Source organism: Exophiala dermatitidis, assembly GCF_000230625.1.
Source record: "Exophiala dermatitidis NIH/UT8656 unplaced genomic scaffold supercont1.2, whole genome shotgun sequence".
NCBI classification, from domain to species: Eukaryota; Fungi; Ascomycota; class Eurotiomycetes; order Chaetothyriales; family Herpotrichiellaceae; genus Exophiala; species Exophiala dermatitidis.
In genome coordinates, this window is record NW_008751647.1 from 351690 (window position 1) to 363454 (window position 11765).

At 51.4% G+C, this 11765-nt stretch overlaps 7 protein-coding genes across 7 annotated transcripts in view; 2 read left to right on the forward strand and 5 right to left on the reverse strand.

The window, feature by feature from the left end:
• Positions 1-1232, reverse strand: part of HMPREF1120_01639 (uncharacterized protein) — a 1810-nt gene extending 578 nt beyond the window's left edge. Inside the window, exons 1-3 of the mRNA XM_009155659.1 lie at positions 883-1232; positions 469-833; positions 177-415 (exon numbers count right to left, since the gene is read on the reverse strand). Coding sequence (XP_009153907.1) covers positions 177-415; positions 469-622 — 393 coding nt within the window. The 5' untranslated portion in view covers positions 623-833; positions 883-1232. The remainder of the gene's footprint in view (positions 1-176; positions 416-468; positions 834-882) is intronic.
• A 254-nt stretch (positions 1233-1486) lies between these two features.
• HMPREF1120_01640 (uncharacterized protein) lies at positions 1487-2025 on the reverse strand (the record flags this gene model as incomplete). The annotated part of the gene is made up of 2 exons (XM_009155660.1): positions 1487-1949; positions 2000-2025. 2 exons carry the CDS (start codon positions 2023-2025, stop codon positions 1487-1489), a joined length of 489 nt encoding a protein of 162 aa, XP_009153908.1.
• Positions 2026-2731: 706 nt separating this feature from the next.
• HMPREF1120_01641 (uncharacterized protein) lies at positions 2732-3370 on the reverse strand (the record flags this gene model as incomplete). Its single annotated transcript, XM_009155661.1, has 1 exon — positions 2732-3370. One exon carries the CDS (start codon positions 3368-3370, stop codon positions 2732-2734), a length of 639 nt encoding a protein of 212 aa, XP_009153909.1.
• Positions 3371-5331: 1961 nt separating this feature from the next.
• Positions 5332-6214, forward strand: HMPREF1120_01642 (uncharacterized protein; the record flags this gene model as incomplete). The annotated part of the gene is made up of 2 exons (XM_009155662.1): positions 5332-5770; positions 5904-6214. The coding sequence occupies 2 exons, from the start codon at positions 5332-5334 to the stop codon at positions 6212-6214; spliced, it is 750 nt and encodes a 249-aa protein (XP_009153910.1).
• Positions 6215-6258: 44 nt separating this feature from the next.
• Positions 6259-8743, reverse strand: HMPREF1120_01643 (uncharacterized protein). Its single transcript, XM_009155663.1, has 3 exons — positions 8165-8743; positions 7132-8111; positions 6259-7059 (listed from the first exon to the last, which is right to left on the reverse strand). The coding sequence occupies exons 2-3, from the start codon at positions 7243-7245 to the stop codon at positions 6805-6807; spliced, it is 369 nt and encodes a 122-aa protein (XP_009153911.1). The 5' UTR covers positions 7246-8111; positions 8165-8743; the 3' UTR covers positions 6259-6804.
• A 195-nt stretch (positions 8744-8938) lies between these two features.
• On the forward strand, positions 8939-10504 carry HMPREF1120_01644 (uncharacterized protein; the record flags this gene model as incomplete). The annotated part of the gene is made up of 3 exons (XM_009155664.1): positions 8939-9006; positions 9085-9114; positions 9358-10504. 3 exons carry the CDS (start codon positions 8939-8941, stop codon positions 10502-10504), a joined length of 1245 nt encoding a protein of 414 aa, XP_009153912.1.
• Positions 10505-10514: 10 nt separating this feature from the next.
• HMPREF1120_01645 (uncharacterized protein) lies at positions 10515-11746 on the reverse strand. Its single transcript, XM_009155665.1, has 2 exons — positions 10930-11746; positions 10515-10823 (listed from the first exon to the last, which is right to left on the reverse strand). Exons 1-2 carry the CDS (start codon positions 11293-11295, stop codon positions 10812-10814), a joined length of 378 nt encoding a protein of 125 aa, XP_009153913.1. The 5' UTR covers positions 11296-11746; the 3' UTR covers positions 10515-10811.
• Between the last annotated feature and the right edge of the window lie 19 nt (positions 11747-11765).

The window sequence follows — 11765 nt, forward strand, 5'->3', positions numbered from 1 at the left end:
ACAATCTCCGGCCGGATTGTAGTTTTTAGTGAGGGTTCCACCTCATTCACCACGGGCAGCAACGCCGTGCTAGTTTGTAAAGAGAGTTTCGCCTCGTAAATACGCTCCAGTTTGGCCTTTACCCCCGATTGCGCCACAATCTCCGGCCGGATTGTAGTTTTTAGTGAGGGTTTCACCTCATTCACCACGGGCAGCAATGCCGTGCTAGTTTTAGAGGACTGAGCCTCCTTGGCCGGAGAGACCAACTTCTTGCTAGTTTTTATAGAGGGTTTCATCTCTGTCTGCTTTTCAGCAGGCTGCTCTGAGGGCTCTTGCCCCCAAAAAGACTCTTCTTCTTCCTCCTCCTCTTCGTTTCTCTTCCGCTTCTTCCTCTTCGGACAGGGGGGCAGGCTGGGAAGAGAGGGAGGAGCCGGTTCTGCAAACGTGGTTAGTTCTTGCCTTGGATCATCAATAACATTAGAGCCATACCCATATCGCCAACTGCCGCCACAACCGCTCCATCGGGAAGAGGGAGGACTTTAGGAGATGGGGGAGCTGATGTCGGTAGGGGCACGGGCGGGGGAGGGATTCGGGGTGGCCGGCTGGTGACTGTCTCGTCGACGTCTGCCGGCAGGACGGACATGAACTGTCGCCCATCGGGCGTGGGCCTCGAATACGAGAGAAATGAAGCAAAGCTGCAATCGCCAGCGCGTTCCGATTTCCTTCTGCGGCACGGCAGAAGCAGGAAATCGAGGAGGCCGGCTCATCGCCGTCTGTCCATTTCGTTGGGCAAGATAGACATGACCTGCGGCCCTTCGGGCGTTGGCCGCGAATATGTGAGAAATGAAGCAAAGCTGGAATCGTTAGCGCGCAACGAATAACACATCCAAACGCCTCACATACCGCACAATTGGCATCTTTACCTTCCTTCTCTCGGACTCTGTCCTCCATCCTCGAGCAGCCTGGCAAGAAAACCTAGAGCAACTTGAGCTCGATTTGAGGATCGGGATCTCCTCCAGTTCTTCAGCACGCATTGGCCGTGGGCAGAAAGCCAACACTAGTGGATCATCCAGAGGGCAATCTTCAACCGCTCTTGAAAATGTGCATACACGTCCGAGATGGACACACAAGTGTCATGGACCCGTGATGGTGGAGCGGGGACTCGCACACACTGAGGCATCCTATCCGCCGCCGAGAATGTATCGATCCAGTTCTGCCTTATGTTAGTCTGAGCTCTGCGTGGGAGATGTAACTAGTAAACTTACGCCATAATAAACGTCTTGTTGGCAGGCAGACACATTCAAGTTGCTGAAGTGTCACGGATCTCAGCCAGCACTAGGCACGTCCCGGTCCACGCGACATGACGAGGTCTTGGCACGTGCCGCGCAGCCTGAGGGGCATACCTCAGGATAGTACCTCAGGCTACCTACCTTAAGGTACCTATCTATCCTGCGCGCGTGCGCAACTCTCTTGACAGTCCTTCGTACTGCAATTCAAATCACATTTCTCATCTATTAGTTCGATACACTCTGTCGAGCTGGCCAAATGGGCCCCACACATTGAGGCCAAGACAGTGCATGTCCTGTCGTAGCTGCCCTTCGTCCTTGATAAGAGACGCTCTCTTCACTTGATTTGGTGGCACGACGTTGACAATGTCCACGGTCTGTCTGAACCGATCCATTTTCCCCTTTTCAATGTGGCGACGGTGTAGTCGTACATCCAATCGGGCCCCCACACGTTCAAGTTGGATCTGCTGTAGGAACAGGAACATGGCAACGCCATGTGCATATGTGTTGAAAGCTCCAGGCAGTTGCAACTCGGGCGTGCGAGCTTCAAAGACATGGGCTGGTGATGCGGTGATGTCGCAGTCAGTCCAGGATTTGGCTTCTTTCTGCCATTCCAGCTTCAAAGCCCACGACCTCGCGTGGTCCCAATCGTGCCACGGACCATGAGTTGGCAATCTGGTCCAGCTGAATGGATGCGGTGAGCAATTGGCAGTCACCTCGATCACCGGCCATACCCATTTCCCCAGAGGGATGTCGCCATGATTGGAATACCTGGGTAGAAGTTACCCCGACTGCTGCAGAGTCTTAGTAGAGTCCAGCTCTACCGTAAATATATATATATATAGGTGCTTGCCATAACCCGTGTCCCAGACCTGCACAGGCATTCTGCGGTAAATATGAAGATTTGCCTCAGGGAATTCTTGCTTGACCCAGATGGCTTCGTTCCCATTTATCCGCTTCTGTTATGGGTTTACTCCAGTTGCAACCGTCACTGGCTCCATACAAAGGCCTTGTCCGTCCGCCTGGCCAGCCAGGTTCCTGGGAGGACACATTGGCGATTTGATCAACTGCGAAGATGCTTCCTTGTCCCAAAAAAAATGTGTTGTCGTCTTGGAAACATCACCTGAAGACTCCTGGGCCTGTTTGTGAAAATGGGGAAGTTTCCAACAGCATGCCGAAATACCATGGCACCGTTAACGAATGATCGTGGGGAGGCACCCACCGAGGCAAGATGGTAAAGAAATCCTCGGGTTCCACATAGTTGGACACCCGTAGCCATACCGGTGGGTACTTTCCCTGCATCTCAACGTGTAACTGGACACACTCTTCGAATATTTCCCTGCGTCCACGAGCGCAAATGCGGGGGTGGTTGGCGGCAGTGTTGCAATATGTTGCGAAGAGTGATACGAAGCATTGCTCTGCAATTGTAAAATTGGCCGAATTGAGCAGATTCGGTACTGCTGGTTTCACGCCATGAATGATAGCATTGACCATGCGTTGCAGCTTACCCATATTGCCGAGTGGGTCCTGGACAAGATTCCAGAGGACGAGAGCAAGGTGGTCGTTGTTGTTGCTGTTGCTGTTGTTACCGTTGTGGTTGAGAAGAGGGAGTAGGTAAGTGTGAGAGATATGAGGCGTGTGAGAAGAGGAGGCGCAATTGTGGAGGAGGAAATGGAGTTTGTCGGCGTATTCTCTTGTAAGCTAAGCAGGAATGCTTCAACTGCACGTCTCAGTCGGCCCGGTCGATCCATCACGGCACTCAAGTGAGAAGGTTGGATGGCCGGCAATTGGACTGGGATGGCGACGTTCCCATATTTTCGTGTCGTTCCGATTATCAGAGAATGCTGTGGCACCCACGATTTCCTCGGGGGCGTTGCACAAGGTAAGGAAACATGAAGCCATCCACCATGCTTTGCAGTACCTTGCCCTTGGTGGCCTTGGGCAGATTGCTTTCTGGCGAGAGTCGAGAAAGGACTGGGGGATCTGGCCGATATATATAGGCAGAAACAGGAGGCAAGGGGTGAAGGTGGGAAGAGGGTTGAAGGTGACACGGTTAAAAATGAAAGTGATGAGACAGTTAAAGGTGAGAAGGGGGTCGAAATCATTCATAGAAAATACCTACTGTGCTTCACAGGTCTCTGTAACTGCTCACCGTGTTGGAAACCCCCTTTACATACTGTAGCTCAGTGAACCCCCATTTTCACTTTCGGCCTACTTGACAGCCCTGCTGCATTCCCTCCCACCTAGTGCGAGTCATCTCTCTTCACGCAATGTGTCATACTTGTCAGGAGATTTGTGCGGTGTGCGTGAAGAGAGATGACTCGTCCTAGGTGCCTTCAGTGACAATCATGCTTCAGAATTCTGACGTGACAGCCATGATCTATGGAAATCCAAGGAAGGACTGCATGATGGGTTTCAGAATACGCAGTTCGAGAGACATTCACAGACCTGCATCGTGACGAGGTAACAAATGTACTTCCCTTCCGCGGTATCAGGGAGTAAGTAACATTAAAAATGTTCTCGCAAGCTCCGTTATGAGACTCAAGGATAAATTCGACAGAACAACCGTTTCTGCTGGCTTGCCAGACAGGATTAGCGGACAGTACGTGAAGATATGTTGGAAGGGCGGCAAGCCATATTGCTCGATCACTTTTGCAGCAACGCCCATCTCCCAATCAAAGATTCGTTCCATTCGACATGTATTGCTAACGAATGGCTTCAGAGCAAGGCAAGCATTAGACAGTTATCGAAACAGTCGGAATGATTCGAGCCCTGGAATTGGAACGGATGGCGCCTACCGCATCATAAACTGATCCGGCATAGCTTGTGTTCCCTCGCAAGGGGCCGAAGGCAGAGAGGGGCCGGCGAAGCCGGCGCGGTCTAAGCCAAAAGGCAACTGTTTTCTTGTTAGCACCATGTTTCCAAATGTTGGGGGGGCGTTTGATGACTCACAGAGTACTGAAGAAAAAAGAGAAAAGGAAAGGAGCAGGATCGAGGGCGTAGCGAGACATGACAGTGGTCGGATATGCCTCCCATGAGGCTGTTCTCACTAGCGCACTTCTAGGACCTACGGCGTACTGCCGGAGATTGGAGACTTTTTGCAGCCGGCAGAATTGAGAGCTCGTGACTTACCGCATTTAGCGATATGGCCAATAAGAAAGCCAGATTCTTTACCGCTCTCAGGCTAACTTCTTTGAATAATTCTCTCTTGGCACGCCGCAGGGTACAAGTATCTCGCTCGCCTTCGATCCTGCTCCTTTCCTTTTCTCTTTTTTCTTCAGTACTCTGTGAGTCATCAAACGCCCCCCCAACATTTGGAAACATGGTGCTAACAAGAAAACAGTTGCCTTTTGGCTTAGATCAAGTGTAGTATCTGTTCTTTTCAGTTTAATCTCTGAAATCATCCTACGGGATGAATACATTGATTATTCTCATTTTTGGAGTTCGCCGGTCAAACCCCTCTGTGCTTGCGCAATGGGTTTCTGGCACCGTGTCCGAGGCCTTACACTACCGCCTTGTGACGCGAACCACCCTTTTCATCATTCATTTGCCTTGAGCAGAGCTTGGAGAAGAGAATTAACTGAAACTTAAGAGACTGCGGACTCTAGCCTGAGATGAGCGAGAAATATGTGGTATCAGAGATTTGGGAGCGAGAGTGTTGAAAATTTCAGAGTTGACTTGTGGTGGTCAGTGTTGATACTGGGCCTGAAGTCTTGCTGGCGAAGATCCAAGCAAGCGGCGACAAGATCATCCTTATGCTCTACAGTCCAGCGGATATCTCGAACTATATTACGGTTTAGACTACGGTCAACTTGAAGTCATTATGTATACAGTAGAGGATTTGATATCGTACTCTTTTTAGGTGAGTGTAGGAAGTGGTGTAGCACTGTGGTACGGTACTCTACTTAGAATTTGACTGATGTAAAATCCCATCCCAAAATCTGCCTGTTCTTGCTCCAGAAGACGTCGTCGAATTTGAATCGTATGCCGCCCTACTAGACTACGCTTTGTTATCGCCTACCTGCACCTCGCATTTCTCTTCCAACAGCCAAGATAGACCGCCAAAATGTCCGACGACACGGCCATGACCACGCCCGCTCCCACAAACACGTCCACAGCCGCGTCCTCTACCCATGTTGACCCGGCCATATTTTCATCACTCCAAACAAAAATCGACGAAGAGCAAGCGATCCGCGACGAGCTTAAGACGCATGTAGACGCGCTCTCGAAGCAAGGCCGGCTGACCCAGTCCATCCTCTCAAGAATCCACAACACACCTACAGAAGAACTTGAAGCGAATGTCCTTAATCCGTGCTACGATGCTCTCTCAGAACAGACGAAAACCGTGAAAGCGCTAGCAGAGTCGGCGTCCAAATACCCCTTCTACAAGTGGAATTCGATCTGGCAGCGCGATATCCAGACTGTCATCAGCAGCCTGCAACTCTGCGACTGGCTGAAGAGTGGCAATCTTTTGACTTTGGAGCAAATCGGCCAGAGACTTGATGGTGAGTCTTCCGTCTAGGACCTCTGCAGATAATCGCAATCACTTAGGCTGGCGACAACTACATAGTCCTGAATCTCGAAAGAAAAAATATGCGATATCCTGGCTAACATGGTGTTTTTCTCCATATTGAATAGTGCCCGTCAACCTCAAATCCGAAGATACCTTCCACATCACGGTCGAAGACTACCTCCTCGCCCTGATTTCGACCATCGAAGAGCTTGCGCGCCTGGCTCCTAACGCAGTCACGCTGGGCGACTATGCGCGACCGCTGCAGATTTCAAAGTTTATCAAGGACGTCCACGCCGGATTCCAACTCTTGAACCTGAAGAATGATATTCTGAGACGGCGCGCCGATGGCGTCAAATATAGTGTTAAGAAGGTGGAGGATGTGGTCTACGATCTAAGCCTGCGAGGGTTGATCCCCAAGACTCCGGGGACGGGTTGATTGGAATGAAGGGCAGAGCAGAACGAGGCTGAGAAAGTCCTACCACGAAACATGCTTTACATTCTGCGCGGACGGGGACTCCTGGTCGGTTTCCGCTCAAGTGCTGCTACAGTGTGTGCTGTACACCGTGACCACTAAGCTTTGCGCTGGTCGTACAGTTGTACTGCGGTAGCGTGGCGGACAGAGGAGAGCGGCGTCTGGGGCGGATCTCCACCATCGGGCAGTTCACCTCTACAATCTATGGCAGAGGATCTTCAGGAAGAATCACGCCGAGGAAAGAAGCAAGCTCGAAAGCAGACATGAAGCCAACGATGAAGAACAAGAATGGCAATGGCACGAATCGAATCGAATGAAACCAAACCAAGTCACCCTTTCATAATAGTGCATTTTCATAACTGCATGAGTAAAAACCGTATCTCTCGATCCCAGTATTTCATCCCATATCATAGATATGCAAAAATGCATTTCGAGTCTTTTTCATGCTCAAAAAGGCCCGCCACAGGCAGGCAGCCGATAGGGTATTGTATTGTGCATCACAACCATTCCTTTTCAAACATTACGCCAGGTTGGTGGGTAGCTAGTCGACTGCTTCATGGTGCCGTAGGCTTCTTCAGCTCCTCGCCGTCCACTCTAGCACTGCTCTCTGCCGTTGCCGGATCTCTCAGGCCAGAGGCGGAGCCTGTGCCCAACTTGACATTGACACCACCGCTGCCGACGTTGACGGTTCTCTGGTCTGCTGATTGCAGGTCTGCGCTGGCTCCGCCAACAGGTTGCTCCGGTAGAGGCAGGTTGGCCTTTACTCGGTCGATCTCTTCCGCCTTGTCTCCTTGTTCGGAGAGAAGTTGCTGTAGAGTATATTAGTTGAGTTGAACGAACCCCGGGGATATAGAGTGAGTTGAAGTTGGACTGGAACGTACCTTCATCGCAGAGGTATCAGAGTCCTTGGGCGTCTTGCCGTCGTGGAACTTGGATTCTCTGGCCTCTTGCTTGCGGAGGTCTTCGCTAGTCGTGTGGAAAGTCTGCTCGGACATTTTGGCTTGTTTTTGTGTGATAGATGTGTCGGGATTAAAGAGTAGGATGTTGCGGTGTTTCTGTTGAGTTGATGGTATTCTTGGTTTCAAAGTCGGATATTGGTTCTATGGCTGAATGAAAAAGTACAATTGGAAGTGCTGTATCGCCCTACGCTGTGGTATTTGAAGTGAGCTACAAGCACAGAGTGCGGTGACGACGTCATTGCCAGGTCGTGTACCAATTGTACAATGTAGTCTGATCGTGGATGTCTCCATGTTACAGTGTAGCCTGGCGCCCAATCAGTCTGCGAGTCTTGCTATCCACTGCCCACCGCCACTGACTGTTAATTCAGCGGTGATGCTCGAACCTTCTGCAAGCGACGCCGTATTGCACAGTGGCATGGCAAACTCCGAACTGAAAGCGAACATTTTCTACGTCATCATGGAGCAGACGAAAACATGCATCATTTTCTACTGAACCGGTTTAGCGCATGGATATCAGAGCCGGCTTAGATAATCAAAGCTGCAAACCAATCAGAGTGTCGCCGTACCTGAATCTACGACACCAACGAAAACAGGGCTTTGATGGCACCTAGGTGGATGGGAGACATTCTTTTCCAGTTACTTGAGTGGGCAATCCCTCCCGTTGGATCTGCTATACACGGTCGACGTGGCGTCAGGGTCGGGAGGTTGATGTGCAACAAGAAGTTGCAACTGTAGTGGCCAATTTGGAGTATATGGAGGGAGTGAGCCATGGCCGAATCCAGGCCTGGTTTGACCGCAGATTCAACATGTTATGTGAATATATCAGATGCTGGATTTGAAGCCATGCAACTTTCGGCGATGGCTTTGTCTCTCAGGAAAAGCCTCTCTGATAAGGAGCTGGCCTATTCTTATGAGCCGCTACTTCTCACCCATCGTGGATACGAAAGAGACTTACCATCGTAATGGGAAGGTAATCACATACCACCTGCTAACTTGAACGAGCCGAGACCGATTTGAAGCAGAATCCCAGCACAAAACATATCAAGACCAAAGAGTGGAGTTTCAGGATCGTAGTCGCAAACGGTTGTCCAGGGCTCGACAAGCAGGCGAGAGCTACAGCGATGACGGCCTGAATGATATGATTCCACCACAGATGGATGAGGGCCGTAGCCAGGAACGCAATCCTGTAGAAGATCTGGTAAAACACACCCATATCGAAACTTCGGCTGATGATACTCAAGCGTGATTTCGAGACTGTGCCTGAATAACCTCTTGGTCTCCGGAATTTAGGTACCTAGGTGCCCTTGCCGGAACACATCGAACTCCCAGCATTTAGAAGAACGCACGGAAGACTTCGAGAGCTCGTCAAGGAGATGTTGGAGCCATCATTGAAAGATGCATTAAATAAGGGATAGTAAAAGTACCTGGTACTAGTGTCCAGGAGTTCCAGTGCGACACCCAACTTGAACTCTTTGCGGCGAGTGCGGCGGAACAAACTGCGGGCGCGTCATTTGAAAGTGTAGTTGTAGTAGTGCGGTGCGGCCGAAGTTGAAGTGCAACTCCGTCCGTCATCCGCTTTCAACTTTTCTCCGATCGTCCTGATTTATACTACTTGTATTTTGTCGCATGTAGTAGAGGGCCCTCGGGGCCAGTCCAAACCACCATCTCAGTTCCATTTCCCTAATTTACGTTTCTTTGTCTCGGTTTCCAGTGTCGGTGTCAAGAAGCCATGCCTCGAGATCCCCTCATCGGCCTGGTAGGGAAGCCGTCCTCGGGCAAATCCACCACATTAAACAGGTGCGACGACGCCCACCACGGCCCTATCTACTGTGTTTGATAACCTGTGGTTCCTTTATACTCACTTCTCCTCCGCAGCTTGACAGATGCTAGTTCGAAAGTCGGTCAGTCTTACGCTCCGTCCCAGCCATGAAATTATTCTGCATCTTTCTCTCTGCGCCTTTTCATGGCAAAGCAAAAGGTGCACTGGCAGTGGTGGACATAGGCTGATATGAGATCGCGCAGGCAATTTCCCGTAGGTTTTGAATCTCGACTCCCAGTCCCGTCCGCATATACACACAATATATATCCCACCGTCGTTCGCTTGCAGCGGAGAGCGCGGAGAGACTAATAGGTCGAGCAATCCACCAGATTTACCACGATAGACCCCCAACGAGCCGTCGGATACCTCCAGATTGATTGCGCCTGTGTGCGACATGGGCTGCAGGACCGATGTCGACCGAACTACGGATCATGCGTCAACGGCAAGCGATCTGTCCCGATTGAACTTCTGGACGTTGCCGGACTAGTCCCCGGCGCGCACGAGGGCAAAGGACTGGGGAACAAATTTCTGGACGACCTGCGACACGCGGATGCTCTGATCCACGTGGTCGACGTGAGCGGGACGACGGATGCCGAGGGCAAGGCGACGCGAGGGTACGATCCCAGCGTGGACATCGAGTGGCTGCGCGGGGAGATAGTGAGATGGATTCAGGGCAACCTGATGGAGAAATGGGGCAGTATCAAGAGACGGCACGTCGCGGTCAAGGCATCGGCCGTGGACACGCTGCAAGCCCAGTTTTCCGGCTACGGGAGTACCAGCGCGCTCGTGGCGCGGGTGCTCGACAAACTGCAGCTCAAGGAACCCCTGGAGGAGTGGAGCAATGAGACCATTCTCAAGGTCGTCAACGCCTTCACCGACGAGAAGTTCCCCACCGTGCTGGCCCTCAACAAGATCGACCACCCGGACGCCGACCGCAACATCGCCAAAATCGCAAAACAGCAACCCGCAGACAGGATCGTGCTGTGCAGTGCCATCTCTGAGGTGTTTCTGCGTAAGCTGGCCAAACAGGGCTACATCAAATATAAAGAAGGTTCAGAGTACCTCGACACCCGGGAAGACTTGATTGAACAAGGAGACCCGGACGGAGGCGGGTTGAAAGAGATGGACGACAAGTTAAAGCAACGCATCGAAAACCTCAAGGACATGGTCCTCTACCGCTTCGGTAGTACCGGGGTGGTGCAGGTCTTGACTCGGGCCGCCGAGTTGTTGGGTCTGGTGCCCGTCTTCCCCGTCAAGAACATCCATACCTACGGCTCTGGCGCGTCAGGCTCGACGGCTGTCTTTAGAGACTGCGTCCTGGTCAAGAAGGGCAGCACGGTCGCGGACGTGGCGAGGAAAATCATGGGCGATGCCCCCATTGCTTTCATCGAGGGTGATGGTGGACGGAGGGTTGCAGAAGACCAGGTCGTCAGTCCCGGAAAGAATGACATCTTATCATTCCATGTAGGACGGTGACGATTGTACCTCTTTATGTGCAATGCAACCATGATTTAATTTATACCTAGACACGGATTGATGATTGGCAAGCTATCAGGACTCTGCGTCGATTTTAGGACGATCGGAAGACGGCACAGAATAACAATAATGCATAAAACTTCCAAACAAAGCCATGTTATATATACAGACAGGTCCGTCAGACCTTTTCAGTTCAATGCTTTGCAACTCGAACGCCTTTTGTGGATGCCCACGCGGTCTGCTCCGTCCAGCTTTGCGTTTCGGAGATCATCTTTTGGCCCTGATTCGAGGTGCCGTGCGTGTCGATTTACTGAGGCTTCTGCAGAAGGTTAATTGGTCAGTCAGATAGATGGCCATTAGTGCAAGATGGGGACGGGACGGCATGGCAAGCAAAATCAGACACGAACAGACCACACCAGACTTACCTCTCCTCTCTCCTCATTCATGCCAATCACAGGCTGCGGCGCCTCCGGATGTTCCTGTTCGGCTTTCTTGTTGGCACTCCCACCCTTTTGGCTGATGGCCTGGCTGTCCTCGCCTCCCTGCTGCTTATCCTTGATGCCCTGTTGGGCACCCTTCGATACAGGGTCATGCTGTGACCGGTTCACGGCGTGGCCTTCGGTGCCTCGTCCTTCCCAGCCAGGCGTGCTGTGTGTGTCCTTGGCGAATGTTGGAGCGGTGGTCGAGAGAGGACGGCGGAGCAAAAAAGAAGATGAAGAAGGCGAGGAGAAGGAGGAGCCAGTGAGGACGGCGAGGGAGCGGCGAGAGACAGGTGTGATGAGACGAGACATTGTCGTGTTTGTCGAGTTTGGAATTTGATTTGTTTGTCTTGCTTTGAACTCGCCGTCGAAAAAGGGCTGTGTCTGTCTAGTAGGGACTGGTGGTAGTATTTGCGGGGCGGTCGATCGTGACACGATGTGGTTCGCTTTCAAGTCAATGGCTTTCGATATTAGAAAGCAGTGGCGGTAGACTGCGGTATCAGCAGTGAATATAGGTAGTAGTGGCTGCTGTGGTTGAAGGTAAAGGTCCAAGTCTTTCGATAGCTCGGCTTCGCCCTTTTGTAATGATAATAGTTTCAATACTATGATACTCGACTCGGTAAGTGAAAGCACTTCGGCTAATGATCCCCTTGATGCCAGTTGGTCAGGTCAGTCTTGGGTTCTGCATTGCTCAAGAGGAATTCCGTCGTGAACCCCGGCTCTCTTGCACTGCAGTGGTCACTCGAGTTGTATGCCAGTGACGATGATGATGATGTGATGTC

Coding starts and splice junctions, on each gene's coding strand:
- HMPREF1120_01645 (XM_009155665.1), bottom strand. CDS start 11,295: ATGTCTCGTCTCATCACACCTGTCTCTCGCCGCTCCCTCGCCGTCCTC.
- HMPREF1120_01643 (XM_009155663.1), bottom strand. CDS start 7,245: ATGTCCGAGCAGACTTTCCACACGACTAGCGAAGACCTCCGCAAGCAA. Junction 7,060..7,131: donor CTGATACCTCTGCGATGAAG/GTACGTTCCAGT, acceptor TATACTCTACAG/CAACTTCTCTCCGAACAAGG.